The sequence below is a fragment of the Danio aesculapii genome, chromosome 3 (assembly GCF_903798145.1).
Source record: "Danio aesculapii chromosome 3, fDanAes4.1, whole genome shotgun sequence".
Classification (NCBI taxonomy): Eukaryota; Metazoa; Chordata; class Actinopteri; order Cypriniformes; family Danionidae; genus Danio; species Danio aesculapii.
In genome coordinates, this window is record NC_079437.1 from 58,383,568 (window position 1) to 58,406,958 (window position 23,391).

The 23,391-nt window shown below is 35.8% G+C and overlaps 2 protein-coding genes across 2 annotated transcripts in view; one reads left to right on the forward strand and one right to left on the reverse strand.

Annotated features, from left to right (window-relative positions):
* Nucleotides 1-3,991: 3,991 nt before the first annotated feature.
* igl1c1 (immunoglobulin light 1 constant 1) lies at nucleotides 3,992-7,128 on the reverse strand. Its single transcript, XM_056454332.1, has 4 exons — nucleotides 6,991-7,128; nucleotides 6,598-6,912; nucleotides 5,865-5,903; nucleotides 3,992-4,486 (listed from the first exon to the last, which is right to left on the reverse strand). The coding sequence occupies exons 1-4, from the start codon at nucleotides 7,028-7,030 to the stop codon at nucleotides 4,161-4,163; spliced, it is 720 nt and encodes a 239-aa protein (XP_056310307.1). The 5' UTR covers nucleotides 7,031-7,128; the 3' UTR covers nucleotides 3,992-4,160.
* A 7,164-nt stretch (nucleotides 7,129-14,292) lies between these two features.
* dhrs7ca (dehydrogenase/reductase (SDR family) member 7Ca) overlaps nucleotides 14,293-23,391 on the forward strand; it is a 13,782-nt gene continuing 4,683 nt past the window's right edge. Inside the window, exons 1-6 of the mRNA XM_056454324.1 lie at nucleotides 14,293-14,393; nucleotides 16,186-16,233; nucleotides 17,836-17,992; nucleotides 20,151-20,263; nucleotides 20,366-20,576; nucleotides 22,896-22,988. Of these exons, the coding sequence (XP_056310299.1) occupies nucleotides 16,213-16,233; nucleotides 17,836-17,992; nucleotides 20,151-20,263; nucleotides 20,366-20,576; nucleotides 22,896-22,988 (595 nt within the window). The 5' untranslated portion in view covers nucleotides 14,293-14,393; nucleotides 16,186-16,212. The remainder of the gene's footprint in view (nucleotides 14,394-16,185; nucleotides 16,234-17,835; nucleotides 17,993-20,150; nucleotides 20,264-20,365; nucleotides 20,577-22,895; nucleotides 22,989-23,391) is intronic.

Below are 23,391 nucleotides of genomic sequence, written 5' to 3' on the forward strand. Positions count from 1 at the left end.
TGGTGTCTAATTGTTCAGTTTTTTATCAAGTAGCTGTACAATAATCAGGATAATGAACATCAAGCCTGCTGTTTTCAAAGAACAGATACTAAGTCTTATATGTAAGGATGGCTATATCTCTCCATAATTATTAAACCCTGAAAACTGTAATGGAATTCCACACGAGACAAGACCGCGAGAATGGTCAGGCACTAAAACAATAAACTTTATAATCTAACAAGAAGGTCAGCTCGGAAACCAGTTGTTCAGGTTATCTCGATCATGCATCCTCTTTGCCCTGGACTTCACCTTCTCCACCAGAGCAGCTCCACACAGAATGTCTACGTTTTTAATATGGTGTATCTTGTGGCTCTATATTCATGTCTGGTGTCATTTTAAATGTCTCTGATTGGTAAAGTGGTCCTAATTTCAGTGTAGCAGTTTACAATCTCCCTTATATCCGTTGATTTTGGGTTTGGGGCTTTGCCAGATGCTCCACTCCAGGGAAAATGATTTCCACGTCAACTCATGACCAGGCAAGGCTCTTGGTGAAGCTTTTATTGTCTTGATCTTATGGTGATTTGAGTATTGTAGGGAAAGGTGCAGAAGTGTCCTGAAATCATGTAAATCTAGTAGATTGTTTAGGCTGATGTTTCCGCAGCCTACGACTAGAATTAGTCATACATTCAGGCTCAATAGATGGAGCATAACGATGAACCATTAACTGAAAATCAGAACTTATTTGGCTAATCGATCTAAATTAGACCAATTCACAACCTATAAGGTAATCAGCTTAAATTGGATTATAAATTATAAATTACATTATAAATTACTTTGTGAGTCAGATTCAATTTGGAGCTGGACACAAATTAAAATGAATTTTAACAAATAAAACATGTCTTTTCACATGTGCTAAAAAGGCTTACACACATTTAACCTTCACCCATACTGTTAGTTCTGCCATAGGAATAATAGATGGACCCTTACATATATAATCCTGTCGGGTTTATTCTGCAATAACAACTGGCCTGATGTAAAATTTCCTCACTTAATATTACTTCACATCAGCTAACTCTCGGACTGAAGCTTTGAGAATGCTTTAATTTTTCTGATGTTGTGTTGGGCTCATTTTAGGCTGAGTATGCATGGAGCAACATTAGCTATCACAAATATGTATTGTTAATCAGTTTAATTGTCAGATTATATGTTCTTATGAATATCATACAAATAAAATTGGCCAATTTCTATCATTATCATTAGGAATATAGTTTTAGTTTGACCCATGTTTAATTTGAAATGTCAAATAACTTATTTTGAAACAATACAAAATGGGTTAACGCTTAGTAATATGACAAAAGCATTCACGTGCACTCAATAATGAGCGGCTCATTACTAATTATTGATCAGATAGAGTCTGGTGTAAGCTGAGAAATATGAAGTTATGACTGTTTCATAAAATAATGATTCTTCGCATCCAAACGAACCCAGAATGTGAAAAATACGACAGATTCAAACGCATTATGAGAGATAATAGCTCAGATCCATTATGTAATAATAACAGATATTACTTTGATTTGTCTTCAGTAATGTATTAAATGGTAACAGTAAGCTAAGATTAATACTTTTCAACCACTATTTATCAGTGTTACTTCATGTAAACATAATTAGTTAATGTTATTGAATGGAATATTATTGATGAGAATAATGTTACCAGAAATAACAAGTAAACACTGTTTTACAAGCAGAACTTCAGAGTGATTTACCCATTATAGTCACTGGAGTACAAGAGTTTAAAGGTAAGTGAGAAATTAATTTAAGATGAATATATTTGTGTTTGAATGGCCTAATATAAACTAAATCAGGTTAAGCGAACAGTAAAATATTAATTCAGATGTACTCACCGATGACGTTCAGTTTTGTTCCTTGGCCGAAGACCACAGTGAGTCATTTCTCATTTTCACTCGTACAAAAACCTCCTGCAGTTTCAGAGGCGAAAGACGCAGAACTGAAACATTCACTGGAGCGCAAACCAGAACCCAGATCTCTCTTCATTTGTGGTTAATCTTTTTATTGCCTTATTGTTCATTTGGAGATTCACATCCTTATTTGAGGTCATTCATTTTCTTTTCGGCTTAGTCTCTTTATTAATCTGGGGTCACCACAGCGGAATGAACCGCCAACTTATCCAGCACATGTTTTACGCAGCGGATGCCTTTCCAGCTGCAACCCATCTCTGGGAAACATCCATACCCACTCATACACTACAGACAAATTAGCCAAACCAATTCACCTGTACCGCATATCTTTGGATCAGTTATTATATAACGTATAAAACACTACTTACTACTGTCAATAACAAACCGATGGCGCATATGAACTGGCGATGAGCGGAAGTGTTCTACCCAGGGATCCGGTTTGGTCACGTGACGTTCGACATATACCCTATTAGCCACTAAACTGACAAAACGTGAAACACTTACGTTTTCTCGTGAGATCAGGCTGGTTAAAGCTGCGGTCACACTGGGCTTTGTGTGTGCGAAATTCTGTCGTGCGGCACTGCGAAAAGGGGCGGGATTGTTTTTTCCCCGTGCTAGAGTACGGTTTTTCAACACAAGTGTAAGTCACACAGGCTAAACGCAAGTTCGCTGAATGAGTCCATCAAGATAATGCCGTTAATGCTCCTGACGCAGTCTATCGCTGTATAGCAGACTGATATAGTCTGTGAATAATATACCCTGAAAACTAACTGCAGAATAAACAGCTAAAGTATGATCCCGGCTAGTTCTCCTAATCTCTCAGAGTAGCACGTCCAATTTCAGTCGAAACTATTTGGCATAAAAATACAGCCTGTGTATAGGCGTAATATTGATGATATGTTTCATTTGCACTATGGCTAATATAAACAGATCTCTTCATTAAACTCTCTCTGTCAGTTCATAAACTTTACATTAGTAAACATTACTCTATCAGGCCTGTGGCCAGCTTATTGAAACGGGGGGCTATTTTGTTTTAATGAAAAAGCCTTTGTGCAGTTATTTGATTTTCTATTTAATTATGAGGTGTAAATATTGCATTTTAGTGACATTAAGAACAATTTTTTGCTGTATTAGCTTGTCGGTGTGAGGGAGCCGTAGGTGAAGACATGGAGGCTGATTGAATCCAAACGCTGGAGGTTTATTAAGTAAACAGCGAACATCAACCAAAGGCAGAATCGTAATCCTAAATCAGGCTAAGTCAAGCAAACAAAGAGGCAGTCCGAAAAAGTAAACAAGGCAGAGTCCAAAGTCCAAAAAAGCAGTAGTCAAAAATGTCATAACACAATGACAAACACAACAGCAGGAAACTGCTTGGTAAGGCAGTGGAACTGGCAATACTTCGCAAGGAACAGACATAAACAGTGTGCTTATATATGGTGGCTACCAGGAAGTACCACCGAGGAAGTACCCAGTCAATATTCGGGAGAGAGCTCCTTCTGGTGGACGGGTGAATGGTAATCTATCACATTCGTTACAGTCGGATGGTTATCATAACCACGCAAATTGTCAAATTGTTTACCACACTATTTTATGTGTGCATTTATTATAATAATAACAAACTGGCCAGTACATTCAACTTACATTAGTCAGAATTTGGCCATTTGAATAATAAGGAAAATTCAATAATAATAATAATAATCCAACTTTTGGTCTTTCGAACCACCCGAACCCCCCTTAGCTACAGGCCTAAAACTTAATAGTTTGTACAAAGAGAGGATTAATTATTAGTATATTTTAATAGCGTTTAAATAGATAATAGCAATATATATATTGTTTGATTCATCTCTCTCCACCAATGACAAGTGCAAACCTACGCCCTTGGTTTTTTATAGTCAGATTTTCATTCTTTATTCCCTCATTGATTGTAAAAGTCAATCTTGACTTCATCTTGACAGCAGTTCATTCAGTTTGAAAGGTTCAATCTCTTCATTCCTCTGCACAATAAACACAAAGACAAAGTTTGTTGAAGATGCAGTTTATTAAAACAGTTGTAAATCAGCTCACATCAACATTAAAGGCAAAAGATCATCAGAAAATGACGAGGCTTTATTTGAACACTCTCTATATTGATGATTTCAATCCCACTACAGCAAGAGATATGATTAGCTCTGATAACAGTAGAAGACCACATCAGCTTCTCCAGGTTCAGTCGCTGCATTCAGATTTCCTGATGCTTGCACGGCTGGTTTTTGAGGCCACAGTGGCTTCACATATCAGCTCTTCGTCTTTGTCCCACTCGGAGCTCTGGATGGTTAAAGAACTGCTGCTCTTGAATTTGTGATCAGGCTGCTGTTCAGCAGAGCCAGTGAAGACGCCTTCAGTAACTGAGTTCCCGTTCACAAGCCAACGCACATCAGCCAAAGCCACAGACATGTGATCGATCAGACACAGCAGAGTGACTTTACTGGAGCTCAGCTCTTCTCTGGATGATGGACGGAGGATGGTCAGCACAGGAGGAGCAGCGGCAGCGTCTACAACACACACCAACATCACACACACTTGTACAGCTATATTTATGGGGACTCTCCACGGATGTAATGATTTTTATACTGTACTAACTGTATATTTATACCCAACCCTACCCCTAAACCCAACCCTTACAGGAGACAGTTTTCAAAATACCTTATTCTGTGTGATATGAGCCGTTAACCTCATGAAGACACAATTAATGTCCCCACAACATCAATAATGACTATACACCATGTCCTTAAAAAAAATCAAGCATTAATATACTGTATCATACAAAAATCAGACTGCTAATCGTCCCACAGGAAGAAGAATGAGTACATTTCGTACAGGAATAGCAGCACAATCTGTGCATTAGAATAATCCTTTTATTTACTTTCCTTGGTGTTGACGTAATGACGGCGTAATAATGACGCTTTTATTTCTAAATACTGCGTAAGGCTCACGTAAAATGGTGTTTTGGATTGAAGATAAGAGTTTGATCAAACGTTTAGGATAACTGAAAGGCTACAGTGCTTCACGTTTTCTTCATGAATTTCCGATTAAAAACTGGACAAAAGGTGGATTGAATTACTTACTGGTGAAAAATGCAATCTAATTACAAAATATAATTAAAGTGGGATGAATTTTGACGAAATTCTGACTTCATTAATTTTGCTTGGATTTTTTTGAGACACGCTGTAGTTGTGAGGACTCTTACAACATTTAAGAAATATAATAGTGGCGAAATTAATTCCTTAAAAACAGAAACTATTTGTCATTTCAAAGGCATTCGCCTCTTTTTTTATTAGATTTTAACCAATTAGTAAATAAATAAATAAATACTTGATTTTCAAGTTCAAATAAACTTTATTTTATTGATTAATTAAATAAAGTTGCATTCAAAATAATTCTGAACGTTTCTTAAAATCATAGCATAAGAGTGGTTCAATGATGATGATAATAATAATAATAATAATAATAATAATAATAATAATAAAGCTCATTTCACACACAATCAGTAAATTTAAGGTTAAATCTGCAGTGATTTTTATTATTCTTTTGAATGTTTATCTAAATAACTTAATGGAAAAAGCATGACTAACAAAGTAAATTGAACTAAATAAAGATGATCTACAATGACTTGACCAGCCCAGTAGAGTGATCACTGATATAAAACACATCCAGACTGAAAACACTTGTAGTTGAGCGTTAAACTTTAGGAGAAAGTATATTTCAAGGTTTGATGCTTGAGTAGCAAGAAAATACTGAACTGAAATGTGTTTAACTCTAAATCTACAACATGCTTCGTTAACAGTCTACTAATAAAACGGACTATATAGCACAGATCAATATATTAAACATGAATCAGATGAAGAGTAATACAGTAGAGCGATTACTTACCCGTCACAATGAGTTTAGTTCCTTGTCCGAATACCACAGTGAAAGATTTGATATGTTCAGCCGTACAAAAACCTCCTCAGTCTGTGAAGACACACAAACAGAAGTGAAAGACTCACTCAAGCTCAGCTCACTGTGTGCTGTACACACTTCATTCATGGAGAAATGTTTCATTCACACACACACACACACACACACACACACACACACACACACACACACACACACACACACACTCCTGCTTTACTCTTCATATCAGTCGTATCTGCTGTGTGTTCAAGTGCTTTAAACACAATCTCATTCATGCTTGTTGTTGTTCAGCAGCTGAAATAGACTGTAGAGACTCCAAACAGCACAAAATCAGCATGAAACAATAAGAGATATGGATATATTCAAGCACAAATTACATTTCAGAACTAATATACTTCAGAGGAGAGTTTCCTTTATTATTAACAAGGTGTTTTATGGCTTCATTAGTGACAATATCACATTAGTAACTACAGTGTCTGATCAGACTCTTATTGTTCAGTATATGGACCGATCAGTCTGGATCTTCTGTTTATTATTTCATGATGACAGACTTTACTTTAATATATATTTAGTGACGGAGTGACATTTCTGTGATGTGCTATTAATCTGTGAAGTTGAGCTCTGATCATCTGTTATCTAAAGCAGAAGTGAATGTGACAGTGAGGAGGTTTTTGTCATGATGTGAATCACTGTGATACGAACTCATCAACAGAGCCGTCCCACGTCTTACAGTAATACACTGCAGAATCACTCACAGCCACATTACTGATGATCAGACTATAATCTGATGTAGATGAAGATGTTGATGTGAATTTAGGAGCAGAGAAACCAGATCCATAGCTAGGTGAACTCCAGCCATGATAGAAGTATAACACAAACTGAGGAACTCCTGCTGGAGTCTGTTTGTACCATCTAGCACCAGAATCAGTCACAGTCCCCAGATTACAGTCCAGTTCAGCGGTTTGTCCTTTACTGACTGTGATTACTGGACTCTGAGTCACTACAGTCACTCCACTGACACCTGCAGAACAAACACAAGCTTTACATGAGATCGTGTGTCCAACACTTTAAACTGTCCATCAGACATGAGGAAACTCACAGGTCAGAAGAGTGCAGACAGAGCAGAATATTGAGATCATCTTGTGATTTGGTGTCTGTGACGTGTAAAGATGAGCAGTGCTGAAGAATAAAGCTGAGATGATCAGAGAGAGAAACTTTAAGACTGTAGAGACACTAAAAGAGACGCCCGCCTCAGTTTCACAGTCATTTACATAAACCTTGCTGAGCTAACAGGTGTCTCCTGAGCATGTGTGTGTGTGTGTGTGTGTGTGTGTGTGTGTGTGTGTGTGTGTGTGTGTGTGTGTGTGTGTGTGTGTGTGTGTGTGTGTGTGTGTGTGTGTGTGTGTGATGGTTCACTGCATCTACTTCAGGTCATAATTCACTTCTCGCTGCTCTTCATTGATGTCTGTTTTATGCAGATGAACATCAGGAAGAGCAGAAAACAATCACTAATTCTAGACCAGTATCAGATGAATCCCACACATAATCTTCTCCAGCTGTGGTTTATAATGAAGGTGTAAATGTTTTAGTGAGTTTGTTCTGTATCTGCAGGGGTGAAGATGTGCTGTGAGGATCTGACTTCAGTAAGGATCAGACCCGGGTCTCCTGTGCTCTGACTCTCAGCTCTTCTAAACTGAGCTTCACTTCACAATGACTGAATTGAGGAGCAGAAGATGAAGAAGCCGTCTAAAGCTGTCAAGTTCAGTAAAAGAAGAAACTAATTCTTCACTCGGAGACACAAAATAATAAATGAAGTCAGAAATGTAGATTCAGAATAGTCTGATTATTCAGTCGTGTGGAGCAGTGTGTGAAACAGACTTCATTTCTCAGGATTTCTCCAGTAACTGAAGCTCAAAGCTGAACTACTAAAGGTTTAGACAGGAACTTGTACTAATAATTAACTGTGGTAATCACTGATATTAGAGTTATATAAAGACATTTAATGATGTAATTTGTGATGTCACATGTTGAAATCTTGATACCACACTGTTGAAAATTAACATCTGGAGCAAAAATTCACCCAAAATAAGAACAAATGCCATAAATTCATCATAAGGGCTCAACAAATCTCTCTGAGCAGTTTCAGGGTTTCTAATTTCATCACATCCAATTTAAGACTTTTAAAGACCTTTTTAAAACCATTATGAAGGAAATTTTAGACTTAGACAAGGCTAAACGTTAAGGATTTTTTCTAATGGCCCAGTTAAAACATATAAAACAAATGTTATTGTGAGGAAGATAATTACACCATATCAGTAAAAAGAGTTAATAAATAAACAAACTCTTATTGCGATGGAATGTTAGTGACTGGATGTGTGTCGGCCCAATTAAGTAGTTTTATATTGTCACGATCACCAGCGATCATACTCCCAAGATCGCTGGATCTCACACGCGTTCACATGGACTACAATTTATTGACTACATATTCAGTCATGCAACACACACACACCTGCTCCAAGTCTCCACTGATTAGACTCTAACAGCTGATGCTGCTTCTGGACTAATCACACACACTACTTTAGCAGCACACACACTCAGTTCCTGGCTGAGTCTTGTTTACCTGTAAAGTGACAATTCAACACAATTTCCTTAGTTTTGTTTCTCCGTGTTTTGTCCTTTGCTAAGTTTGTTTGTTTGTCTCGGATCTCTGCCTGCCTTCCGACCTCTCGCCTGTTATAGTGACTACGATTCTGGATTTGCCTTTATTCATCCGTTTGCACCGGTGTTGACCCTTGCTTGCCTGACTACCGAATAAACCTGCATTTGGATCCTAACGTCATCTCTGTCACTCCCCGTGTTACATATATTACAATATTAAGACCTATTTAAATTGGTTTTAGTCCTACAACACAATATTTCAGTGAATTTAGGATGTATTAATGTCTAAAACTTTGCTTTTGAAAATTAAGAGATTTTAAAACTCTCACCAGTGAGATCCAGTTCAACACTAGCATTAGAGAGGTTAGTGATATACTGCACTAGTCATGATCAAATATATGAACCTTAAAGGATGTTACACCTGTATTGTGTAGGACACACAGAGAATGACCAATGTTTGTACAGTCCTGTAATCATTATTACATGTTTATACTCACTTTGATTGTCTGTCTTTGCAATAAAGGATGAGTCCCTTTAATGTGCAGATACTGCTATATAAACTGAGTCAGGAACTGTCCAGATCCAAACAGCACACAAATAAAGACAAATTAAAAGACTAATTAAATTACAGGACTTAAATGATCTGTTTTTCATTCACTGTGAATGTGAAGTCGAGCTCTTACAGTAACATCTGCTGTCCAGAAGCAGAAGTGAATATTACAGTGAGGAGGTTTTTGTCATGATGTGAATCACTGTGATACGAACTCACTAGCTGAGCTGTCCCATGTCTTACAGTAATACACTGCAGAATCACTCACAGCCACATTACTGATGATCAGACTATAGTCAATACTAGACTGAGCTTTAGATGTGAAGCGGCTGGAGGTAAAACCATCCCCATATGCACCAGGTGAGCTGTGAGTATGATAATATCTCAACACAAACTGAGGAGCTGCGTTTGGAGTCTGTTTATACCAGCTGACAAAATTACTCTCCTCCCTTTCAATATTACAGTCCAGAGTCACAGATCTCCCCTTGTCTTCAGTCATTATGGAGGGTTTCTGAGTGAGCACTTTCGCACATCTGACACCTGTAAAATAATAATCAATAATATGAATGTGATGAATCTGTCGTCTCTCCTGAGAGATCGGCATGTCTGCAGTCAAATGTGTGACTTACATGACAGAAGAGTGAGGAGAGAGCAGTAGAAGATGATCAGCATGATCTGGCCTGTGTGGAGCAGTTTGAGTTTAGAGACGTGAAGACAATCAGAGAGAAGGAGACGCTCATATAGAGAAGAGAAACTCTGACAGAGGGAGGAGCTCTACACTTCAGACAATCACTCCATCAGCAAACACCAACTGCTTCATCTAATGTGTCATATGCTTTATGTCAGAGTTCACAGCCGAGTCTCTGGAGTTAAATCAACACTAGTCAGTGTTATTCTGCTAACAGTATTATTATATATTATATAGTATTATTATATAAGTTAGAAAGGTGATTAAATGATTAATTGTTGACAGGGTTAAACTCACCCTCTAGATCAGTTCATTATTACTGTCACACACACTGCACACTCCTCACTGACAGCTCAGGGTTTGTCAGATATTTGTTACCGTTTGGTCCAATTCACCATATTGTATAACAAACATAGGTTGTCTTTGAGAATTGCATGTCTGTTGAAGTAGCCCATCACAGATTACTGAATAAACCAGAATCCAATCATTATCACTAACACACCTAACACATATCTCAATCATTAATTATTACTTATTTATCTGCACATATGAAAATATGAATGAAGCATGCCTATGTACAGTATTACACAAACTACTGATAAAACTGACTATATCACATCAGTAACTGTTTTCCATCTTTTTTGTTGTTGTTATTTGTCATTATATGGAAAGATCAGCCTGGATGTTCTGTTTATTATTGCATGACAACATAATCTTCATTAAAAGTAATTAAATATTTATTTTAATGATACAGTGAAATATAATGCAGTGAAATTGCAGAATCTGTGATTGGTTATTAATCCTAGATGTGAAGTTGAGCTCTGATCATCCGTTGTCTAAAAGCAGAAGTGAATGTGACAGTGAGGAGGTTTTTGTCATGATGTGAATCACTGTGATACGAACTCACTAACAGAGCTGTCATATGTCTTACAGTAATACACTGCAGAATCACTCACAGCCACATTACTGATGATCAGACTATAATCTGATCTAGATGAAGATGTTGATGTGAATTTAGGAGCAGAGAAACCAGATCCATAGTTAGGTGAACTCCAGCCATGATAAAATCTTAATATATACTGAGGAACTCCTGCTGGAGTCTGTTTGTACCATCTAGCAGCAGCATCAATCCCCAGATTACAGTCCAGTTCAGCGGTTTGTCCTTTACTGACTGTGATTACTGGACTCTGAGTCACTACAGTCACCCCACTGACACCTGCAGAACAAACACAAGCTTTACATGAGATCGTGTGTCCAACACTTTAAACTGTCCATCAGACATGAGGAAACTCACAGGTCAGAAGAGTGCAGACAGAGCAGAATATTGAGATCATCTTGTGATTTGGTGTCTGTGACGTGTAAAGATGAGCAGTGCTGAAGAATAAAGCTGAGATGATCAGAGAGAGAAACTTTAAGACTGTAGAGACACTAAAAGAGACGCCCGCCTCAGTTTCACAGTCATTTACATAAACCTTGCTGAGCTAACAGGTGTCTCCTGAGCATGTGTGTGTGTGTGTGTGTGTGTGTGTGTGCGTGTGTGTGTGTGTGTGTGTGTGTGTGTGTGTGTGTGTGTGTGTGATGGTTCACTGCATCCACTTCAGGTCATAATTCACTTCTCGCTGCTCTTCATTGGTGTCTGTTTTATGCAGATGAACATCAGGAAGAGCAGAAAACAATCACTTATTCTAGACCAATATCAGATGAATCACGGACACAATGTGGTTTATAATGAAGGTGTAAATGTTCTTGTGAGTTTGGACTGTGTTTGATTTATGTAATTATTTCTGTTACATTGTGCATAATTAAATAACCACTTTTATGAATATCGCTGCAACTATTGGATGATTTTAATGTCATCATAATTCATGTTTAGTGTCTTTATGCTAATGTGTATTATACTAACGTATTTGTTTATATACTGATGATTTGTACAGTAAGCGATGCATTTTATGTAATGTAATTCTCTACAGATATTGTCATATTTGCGGCATATTAGCCGCTAGACCGCTGGTGATCATAACACCCATAGTGTGGTCAGGATATTGGAGAGGGGTCTGGATGCAGACCTGGTGCAGTGCAATCTGAGCTGCATCCAATGCTTTTTAATACGCTCACCTAACCCCACCCCTAACCCTACCCGTCACAGTGACATCACTCACTCCATAGAGTGCATTGTGTCTGACATTGCATCGCAGAGTGATGCATTTACATTTAGACATTTACATTTAGTCATTTAGCAGATGCTTTTATCCAAAGCGACTTACAAATGAGGACAAGGAAGCAATTTACACAACTATAAGAGCAGCAGTGAACAAGTGCTATAGACAAGTTTCAGGTGTGTAAAGTCTAAGAAGCTGAGCATTAGTATTTTTTTTTTTGAGAGAGAGAGAGAGAGTACAGTTAGTGGTATAGCCAGAGAGGCAGTTACAGATTAGGAAGGAAAGTGGAGACTAAACAGTTGAGTTTTTAGTCGTTTCTTGAAGACAGCAAGTGACTCGGCTGTTCTGATGTAGTTAGGGAGTTCATTCCACCAACTGGGCAGATTGAATGTGAGAGTTCGGGAAAGTGATTTCTTCCCTCTTTGGGATGGAACAACGAGACGACGTTCATTCACAGAACGCAAGTTTCTGGAGGGCACATACATCTGCAGAAGTGAGAGCAGATAAGAAGGAGCAAAGCCAGAGGTCGCTTTGTAAGCAAACATCAGAGATTTGAATTTGACGCGAGCAGCAACTGGCAGCCAGTGCAAATGGGTGAGTAGCGGAGTGACATGTGCTCTTTTGGGTTCATCAAAGACCACTCGTGCTGCTGCGTTCTGAAGCAGCTGAAGAGGTTTGATAGAATTAGCTGGAAGCCCGGCTAGTAGAGAGTTGCAATAGTCCAGTTTGGAGAGAACAAGAGCCTGAACAATGAGTTGAGCTGTATGTTCAGATAGGAAGGGTCGGACCTTTCTGATGTTATAGAGTGCGAATCTGCAAGATCGAGCAGTTCTAGAAATGTGGTCAGAGAAGTTTAGTTGTCATCAATTGTTACTCCAAGGCTTTTTACCATTTTGGATGCAGTAATGGTTTCCCCATCCATCTGGATTGAAAAGTTATGGTGTAGAGTCGGGTTGGCAGAAACTTCAAGCATTTCCGTTTTCGTGAGGTTGAGCTGAAGATGATGATCTTTAATCCAGTGTGAAATGTCTGACAGACAGGCTGAGATGCGAGCTGGAACCGAGGGATCATCAGGGTGAATCTCAGCTTGCATCATAAAGGCTGCATCCAGATGCGATTGGGTTATTGAGGACAGCATACCATATTCATGAGGACAGTGTCTTCTCAATTAGTTTGTTATTTATTTAACTAATACGAAGTAGGCAATTAGTTATTCTACATCTTCAAACTTTTAGTTTAACATATGGACAATCTTTGGAAAAGAAACAAATAACGCTTTTGGTCATCATATTATATTCATTCATTCATTTTCCTTTGGCTTAGTCTCTATTTTAGAGGTCGCCACACAGGAATGAACCGTCAACTAATCCAGCATATGTTTTATGCAGCGGATGGCCTTCAAGCTGCAACCCAGCACTGGGAAACACCCATACACACTCATTCACACACGCTCATACACTATGGCCAATTGAGTTTATTCAATTCACCTGTACCGCATGTGTTTGGTCCACACAGAAATTCCACACAGAAATGCCAACTGACCCAGTCGGGACTTGAACCAGTGACCTTCATGTTGTGAGGCGACAGTGCTAACCACTGAGCCACCATGCTGCCCCCATCACATTAAATAACATATAATATGGCAAATATTTAGGGATGATGCGTATAACCGAATAATAACGAATTTTGCTTTCAGCATCCAAAATAAATAAAGTTATCCAACATGTGCGCCCGATAGCTCCGCCCCTTCCGCTACCTGAGCAAACCTGCGGTCGTTGAGTGCGTGAAGTGTCCATAATACCATACTTCATTTTACCGGCTGAATGAGTGCATCATCTGGGTAATTAAAGTGCACCTATTATTTTTAGAGTTTTCAATGTGAACACACTACTTACACTATTTATACTACAAAATGGCGTAGAATAGTGCATAAGTGTGCGATTTGAGACGCTGCTTGAGTGAATTCATTCATTAAAGTTTATTAATATGACTTGTAGTCATAATTCATATGGAAAGGGGCTTTGGTTGCTGGTATTTTACAGCCTCGGTGTTTACTTTAGAAGGAAACTAAAATAGCAAATATGTACAGGTCTTGACAGAGGTATGACATTCCAGTGGGTTTATAAAAAAAATGACACCATGAGAATACTGATTAGCTCTTGATGCTTTTAAGAGTCAGCCAAAATGTTTTGGGCACTGCTTAAATGGAAGTACTATAATATAATAAAATACTTATGAAATACACAGCTACTGTAAAGCTTTGTAGAAACTCACTGACTCACAGGTTGCTATGTATACACGGCAGCTTCAGCTGTGATCTAATTAAAGCACTCAGACCATGTGTGTGTGTGTGTGCAGAGCTTTGTAAGGCACAGAGAAGTAAAGACACTCACAACCACAGATGCTAATGCTAAACAACTACAGAAGCTTATAAACCCATGTTTGTGGTAAGTGATTAAGTATTGTTTATAACATATAAGCATAGATTAGTTGTGTTGAATGGGTTTATTTGTGTTGATTTGATGTTTTCTGTCTTTAAAACATGTTCCTTCAGTGCTGTTAATGATGTCTGACTGAACATTATCTAGTTTGTTTTGTTCCTCAGTTAGCTCTGCAATGCTAATTCTAGGCTGGAATATATTTAGAGATCTTCTCAGTCAGCATGCTGTAAATGCTGTGAACACAGAGTGTCCATTAAACCATCCCGATAGACTTTATAGAGGTTTTTACTCCACAACTATTTCACCCTCATTATACTTTTGGGTTCATTATGACCCAAACAAGATACAGAAAGCACAGAAATGAACATAACAACTGATCAAGATTCAAATATAAATGGTACACTGTTAGGTGTTCAACTAAACATTGCCTTTAAACACTGCTGAAGATACAACATGGTCTTAAATAAATCTGAAATCTGCATTTTTTTGTTATCTTTAACTTTTTGAGAGTCACCCAAATGTAAATTACAATGCTCTTCCAGATAAATTTGGTGCTGTGACCAAGTTATTTCAATTACAAAAGAAAGTCTGCACACAATTTATTGAATGAATCACAGGTTAATGAATAACAGGAAGGCCTTCATCATATATATGTGTGTGTATGTATGTATGTGTATATATATATATATATATATATATATATATATATATATATATATATATATATATATATATATATATATATATATATATATATATATATGTATGTGTGTATATATATAGCTAAGAATCATAAATATATATACATACATACATACATATATATATATATATATATATATATATATATATATATATATATATATATATATATGTATATATATATATATATATATATATTTTTTTTTTTTTATTTTTTTTTTTTTTAAGTAAGAATTTTTAATAATAAACTAAAATTAGGGAAGTTTAATCAGAAAAATAAGTGAGTATACCGAGGGTATATGCAATTATTGATCCTCAGAAGTGGTAATACCCAAACAGCTTGTGGAAAAAAGTAGGCATACTGAGTATAAGTGCATTTAGCAAGGACTACACCACTGGTGCAGACCCTCTTTGGTACACTATAAAAATATCAGCTAATGAACAGTTTGCATATTTTGTGATTGTTTTCTGTTCATTTGCGGTTCTGAGTTGCATTATGGGATGTTGAGGTCTGCTCTGTCGACTTTTAATGTTGAAAAATCAACTCTACAGTTAAACAAAGTGACTTTTATTGACATTTTAGTCGTTTTAATTAATATGATCATTAAGGAATAACATATGGGGAAATAACTCTGTAAAATAACAGAAAATGTGCTGCAGTTCATTTCAAGGTTTTTGTAGCGTAACGTACAACATCAACCCAGACAATAAATCACTTTAAACTATTAAAAATGTCAATAACAATCACTTTTTTTCGAACTTTTAAAGATTAAAAGGTGTTGTGAGAAATCTTAAGGTCCCATAATGCCTATAGATGGTCCCATAAATACAGAAAACTGAGAATTTACAGATATTTTGAACTTTTTACAATTTAATTGACATTTTAGATTGAAAAGAAATCAGTTTTCTGCAAAACAAAACAAAAATAATGCTATTTAAAAAATCGCTGAAACAGAGAAGTTAACAATTTTTAAGTGATCTCTTAATGTTTTGAATGTTGGCAAAATTAATCTGAAATTTGAGTTTGATAATTGATCATGTCAATCAAGGAATGGCTTTAATTCATATTAATGTACATTTCCCCCTATTGTTTAAGGTCCAACGTTACTGAAACACCATCAATATGGGAATGACTGACATTATGGTGAGAAATGACAAGTTATTTAACAAGCATTGAAGCAAACTGTTTACAAAAATCTAAAAAATTGGCATTATTTACTCAGTTTTTCCAGGCTGGTGTGACTTTTTTTATTATTTAAGTCAATTGAACTACCTTGAATTTATTTAAACCTTTTTGAGGAAAATTGAACTGCTCGGTTGCAACACAGTTTTATATATACAGTGTCCTGTGGAAAAGAGTTACAGTATATTCATGTCATCACTGCTGAAAAAATACAGCAAATGCTGGTAAGCTACAGTATGTTTTGATGCTGGTATACTGGTCTTGCTGGTCTCAATGCGACAGACCAGCAAGCCCACCATTAAGACCAGCATAAAGACCAGCATTAAGACCAGCAGGACCACCATTAAAACCAGCAAGACCAGCATTAAGACCAACAAAACCACCATTAAGACCAGCATAAAGACCAGCATTAAGACAGCATAAAAACCAGCAAGACCACCATTAAGACCTGCAAGACTAGCATTAAGACTAGCAGGACCACCATTAAAACCAGCAAGACTAGCATTAAGACCAGCAAGACCACCATTATGACCAGCAAGACTAGAATTAAGACCTGAAAGACCACCATTAAGACCAGCAAGACCACCATTAAGACCAGCATAAAAACCAGCAAGACCACCATTAAGACCAGCAAGACTAGCATTAAGACCAGCAAGACCACCATTAAAACCAGCAAGACCAGCATTAAGACCAGCAAGACCACCATTATGACCAGCATAAAGACCAGCATTAAGACCAGCATAAAAACCAGCAAGACCATCATTAAGACCAGCAAGACTAGCATTAAGACCAGCAGGACCACCATTAAAACCAAGACCAGCATTAAGACCAGCAAGACTACCATTATGACCAGCAAGACTAGAATTAAGACCAGAAAGACCACCATTAAGACCAGCAAGACCACCATTATGACCAGCATTAAGACCAGCATAAAAACCAGCAAGACCACCATATAAGACCAGCAAGACTAGCATTAAGACCAGCAGGACCACCATTAAAACCAGTAAGACCAGCAAGAGCACCATTAAGACCAGCAAGACTAGCATTAAGCGCAACAGGACAAGCATTAAGACCAGCAAGACCACCATTATGACCAGCATTAAGACCAGCAAGACCACCATTAAGACCAGCATTAGGACCAGCAAGACCACCATTATGACCAGCATTAAGACCAGAATAAAAACCAGTGAAACCACCATTAAGACCAGCAAGACTAGCATTAAGACCAGCAGGACCACCATTAAGACCAGTAAGACCAGCATTAAGACCAGCAAGACCACCATTAAGACCAGCAAGACTAGCATTAAGACCAACAGGACCACCATTAAGACTAGCAAGACTAGCTTTGGAACCAGCAATTCCAGCATCAAACATACCTTACCCCCCTATACTGTTTATTTATCAGCAGGGATTAAAATATATGGATTTTAATAGAGAAACAATGGTTCTGGTTTGGAGTGACATTAGGGTGAGCAGTTATCGGACTCATTTTCACTTTTCTGCTGTCATTCCATCAAACTGTATGGATGTATTTGTATTGTTGTGTTTTTTGGTCTCTCTCAGAGGCTGGATGTGTCCTGGGCTTGGCTTGTGCTGTCGGCGGTTCTGCTCGCAGCTGCTGTCTTTTATCTCTACACACTGATACTCAGCCATCTGGCCAAGACAACTGTCAGGAACAAAGTAGTGCTGATTACAGATTCACTGTCAACAGTTGGAAACGGTACTGCTCTGCACTGAACAATCAGACCAGCTCTTTTGAAAAAAGGTTTATTTCAGATAAAACATAATGAATGCATGCTACACTTCTGACTGCACACTGGGTTTTCTTTTTCTTATAATGCACAGAGTTTGAGTTAAGGGACATTTTAAATTGCCAATCACTGACAGTCGGACAGGCTCATTCAGTTCATCAAACTCCGTCTATTAAAATCGAAATCGGAATAAAACTTTCTCTTCATACAAGCCGGCGTATCAGCGCGCCGTTACATTGAAAACATATGATTCTGATTGGTTCTCAGGATATAGCGGCTTTTGCTGTCAAAGGCAAGTGGCGTTTCGCGGCTTTCGCCAACAAACTGTTATTTCTGATTGTGCTGACGCTGGGATTTGGATGATTAGAAGCAAATCTGTATAATTCTGTAATTTAATATCCTTTATTTTACGGTAAATTTCTGTAATTTAATATCTGTTGTTTACAGTAAATTTCTATAATTTAATATCCGTTATTTTATGGTAAATTTCTGTAATTTAATATCCGTTATTTTACAGTAAATTTCTGTAATTTAATATCTGTTGTTTACAGTAAACTTCTGTCGTTTAATATCCGTTATTTTACTGTAAATTTCTGTAGTTTAATATCCGTTATTTTACAGTAAATTTCTGTAATTTAATATCTGTTGTTTACAGTAAATTTCTGTAATTTAATATCTGTTGTTTACAGTAAATTTCTGTAATTTAATATCTGTTGTTTACAGTAAATTTCTGTAATTTAATATCTGTTGTTTACAGTAAATTTCTGTAATTTAATATCTGTTGTTTACAGTAAATTTCTGTAATTTAATATCTGTTGTTTACAGTAAATTTCTGTAATTTAATATCTGCTATTTTATGGTAAATTTCTGTAATTTAATATCCATTATTTTACTGTAAATTTCTGTAGTTTAATATCCGTTATTTTACTGTAAATTTCTGTAGTTTAATATCCGTTATTTTACAGTAAATTTCTGTAATTTAATATCTGTTGTTTACAGTAAATTTCTGTAATTTAATATCTGTTGTTTACAGTAAATTTCTGTAATTTAATATCTGCTATTTTATGGTAAATTTCTGTAATTTAATATCCATTATTTTACTGTAAATTTCTGTAGTTTAATATCCGTTATTTTACAGTAAATTTCTGTAATTTAATATCTGTTGTTTACAGTAAATTTCTGTAATTTAATATCTGTTGTTTACAGTAAATTACTGTAATTTAATATCTGTTGTTTACAGTAAATTTCTGTAATTTAATATCTGCTATTTTATGGTAAATTTCTGTAATTTAATATCCATTATTTTACTGTAAATTTCTGTAGTTTAATATCCGTTATTTTACTGTAAATTTCTGTAGTTTAATATCCATTATTTTACTGTAAATTTCTGTAGTTTAATATCCGTTATTTTACTGTAAATTTCTGTAGTTTAATATCCGTTATTTTACGGTAAAATTGGATGATTAGAAGCAAATCTATTTGTTGATGGTGCACTACCTGCCTAAAGCATTCACTCAATGTCATTAGCTCATTTTTGGCGGAAGTGGCGTTTGCATGAAATATGTATTCATTAACCAACCCAGGCTCATTCTGGAAACATAGCCCTATATACATATCTGAATATGTCCCTGGAGCTATGTTTTTAGCAGGTTGTGTTTCCGCGAATCCATCAGAGGTCGTTGTGTCTGCTTTTTGAGATTTCAAATTTCTCTCGCGAGTGCCATTCGCACCTGTTCTTCTCACGTAAATCCACCAGAGTCCACTGTCAATTGACTGACTGTCTGACGATCAAATGATAACCCCACCCACCCCTTCCCTAAACCTCCGCCCTGCCACCCGCCCCCAAAATTACATTATGAAAACCAAGTCATTGTTAATAATTAGCAAATATGACTTGATTGTATTTTTCTGGTGTTCTGAAGCTCAACAGTTTTTGTATCTTCAGTGATTCTTTTTGCTTACAGCTGGTGCTCAATATTAATGATCAATCAGCACTTCATTAGACACTTACTTCAACACACTGCAGAATGGGACCATATATGCTGTGCTCATTTAACACAATAGACTGGTCATGTTGATATATTTGCAGATATTTCTCATTTTATTAAAAACTCTGACTGATTCCAGAATGTGCCAAACTCTTCCACACTGGAGGAGCCAGACTGATCCTTTGTGGAAGTAACTGGGAAAAGCTAGAGGCTCTTGCTGAGGAACTGACGAGTCAATCAGATCCAACACTTGTGAGTGCAACATTACCAGCCACAACACAAACAATCAGACAGGTTTTGACCCTAATCATTTATGTGAGTATAAACCCAATCCTGTGCAACTCTACCGCTCAGACGTTTCCTCCCAAACTGGTGGAGCTGGACTTCAGTGATATGGAGAGCGTTCCTGAGGTGATCTCAGAGATCCTGGAGTGTTTCTGCTGTCTGGATGTGCTCGTCTTCAACAGCAGCCTGAAGCTGAAGGCTCCTGTTCACAGTCTCTCCCTCCAGATGGACAGACTGCTCATGGACGTCAACTACTTTGGGCCGATCACACTGGTTAAAGGTAAAACACCACAGCTCAACAACCGTCAGTCCTGTTAATGCAGCATTTTTCAATCCTGCTCCTCACGGCCCACTACTCTGCACATTTTCTATGTTTCTCTTTTTACTTTGATGTAATACAACCGCAAGTGCCTTGCAAAGTGGATACACTGTAAAACATGCTCTTATTTCTTGTCCAAATATTTAGCAAAATCTATTTTTCTTGATTTTTTTTCTAGTAGCTGGGGTGCCGTAAAAAACCCATAAAATAAAGGCCGTTAAATTACAGAAATATACCATAATATAACGGATAATAAATTACAGAAATTTCCTTAAATTAAAATTTCTGGTAAATTTCTGTAATTTAATATCCGTTATTTTACGGTAAATTTCTGTAATTTAATATCCGTTATTTTATGGTAAATTTCTGTAATTTAATATCCGTTATTTTATGGTAAATTTCTGTAATTTAATATCCGTTATTTTACGGTAAATTTCTGTAATTTAATATCCGTTATTTTATGGTAAATTTTGGTACTTTAATATCCGTTATTTTACGGTAAATTTCTGTAATTTAATATCCGTTATTTTACTGTAAATTTCTGTAGTTTAATATCCGTTATTTTACTGTAAATTTCTGTAGTTTAATATCCGTTATTTTACAGTAAATTTCTGTAATTTAATATCCGTTATTTTATGGTAAATTTCTGTAATTTAATATCCGTTATTTTATGGTAAATGTCTGTAATTTAATATCCGTTATTTTACGGTAAATTTCTGTAATTTAATATCCGTTATTTTATGGTAAATTTCTGTAATTTAATATCCGTTATTTTATGGTAAATGTCTGTAATTTAACGGGCGTTAAATTTTTTCTAGCAGCTGGGGTGCCGTAAAAAACTCGTAAAATAACGGCCGTTAAATTACAGAATTATACTGTAATATAACGGATAATAAATGCCAGAAATGTCCTTAAATTAAAATTTCTGGTAAATTTCTGTGATTTAATATCCATTATTTTATGGTAAGTTTCTGTAATTTAATATCCGTTATTTTACGGTAAATTTCTGTAATTTAATATCCGTTATTTTACGGCAAATTACTGTAATTTAATGTCCGTTATTTTACGGTAAATTTCTGTAATTTAATATCCGTTATTTTATGGTAAGTTTCTGTAATTTAATATCCGTTATTTTACGGTAAATTTCTGTAGTTTAATATCCGTTATTTTATGGTAAGTTTCTGTAGTTTAATATCCGTTATTTTATGGTAAATTTCTGTAATTTAAAATCCGTTATTTTACGGTAAATTTCTGTAATTTAATATCCGTTATTTTACGGTAAATTTCTTTAATTTAATATCCGTTATTTTACGATAAATTTCTGTAATTTAATATCTGTTTTTTACAGTAAATTTCTGTAATTTAATATCAGTTATTTTACGGTAAATTTCTGTAATTTAATATCTGTTTTTTACAGTAAATTTCTGTAATTTAATATCCGTTATTTTACGGTAAATTTCTGTAATTTAATATCTGTTGTTTACGGTAAATTTCTGTAATTTAATATCTGTTATTTTACGGTAAATTTCTGTAATTTAATATCTGTTGTTTACAGTAAATTACTGTAATTTAATATATGTTGTTTACAGTAAATTTCTGTAATTTAATATCCGATATTTTACAGTAAATTTCTGTAATTTAATATCCGTTATTTTACGGTAAATTACTGTAATTTAATATCCATTATTTTATGGTAAGTTTCTGTAATTTAATATCCGTTATTTTATGGTAAATTACTGTAATTTAATATCCGTTATTTTACGGTAAATTTCTGTAATTTAATATCCGTTATTTTCTGGTAAATTTCAGTAATTTAATATCTGTTGTTTACAGTAAGTTTCTGTAATTTAATATCAGTTATTTTACGGTAAATTTCTGTAATTTAATATCCGTTATTTCACAGTAAATTTCTGTAATTTAATATCCGTTATTTTACGGTAAATTTCTGTAGTTTAATATCCGTTATTTTACAGTAAATTTCTGTAATTTAATATCCGTTATTTTACGGTAAATTTCTGTAATTTAATATCCGTTATTTTACGGTAAATTTCTGTAATTTAATATCCGTTATTTTACGGTAAATTTCTGTAATTTAATATCCGTTATTTTACTGTAAATTTCTGTAATTTAATATCCGTAAGTTTTGTAAACAAATATATACGTGTGTTGATAATCCTGCGATCCTGTGCCTTCTTCGAGTGAACCCAGGCGTTACAATTACAAGTGATTTAAAGCTGATTGCAGAGTTTCATAACTGACGCAGATGTTTTTTCCTCACAGGTTTTCTCCCATCGCTGATTTCCAGAAGATCAGGTCACATTCTTCTAGTCAACAGCATTCAGGGGAAACTGGCGATGCCCTTCCGTACCACATGTGAGATTTTACACTGGCTTACATTGACGATGATGAATATAAACTTAGCTTGTTGGTGAAAATAACCCACAGTGTGCTCCGCAGGTGAGTAGGCTTGACAAACCACCTGTAGCACATACTCTCGTCCCTCCATATGCTTGGAGGGGCAAATAATAACCATTAAAATAGTAATTTTTAGTCATTTTTATCGTTTTATCGATTTAGTAATTTTTATCGTTTATGCTACTCTAATGATTTGCTGTGCTAATTAAATCCTCACTTGTAAGTCGCTTAGGATTAAAGCATGTGCTAAATGAGTAAATGTAAATCTTCATATTCTCCTCATAGCCTGTTTACCAAACACAGAGTGTAATTCTATTAAAAACTTATATTTTTTAATAATACAAATGCTAATTATATAAAC

Bases quoted from the DNA above. Each gene is read 5' to 3' on its own strand.
- igl1c1 (XM_056454332.1), bottom strand. From the start codon at position 7,030: ATGATCTCAATATTCTGCTCTGTCTGCACTCTTCTGACCT. The intron at 6,913-6,990 runs GTGAGTTTCCTC...TTTGTTCTGCAG, and splicing joins TGTCTGCACTCTTCTGACCT to GTGTCAGTGGAGTGACTGTA. The intron at 5,904-6,597 runs ATGAGTTCGTAT...TCAAATCTTTCA, and splicing joins GACGTGGGACGGCTCTGTTG to CTGTGGTATTCGGACAAGGA.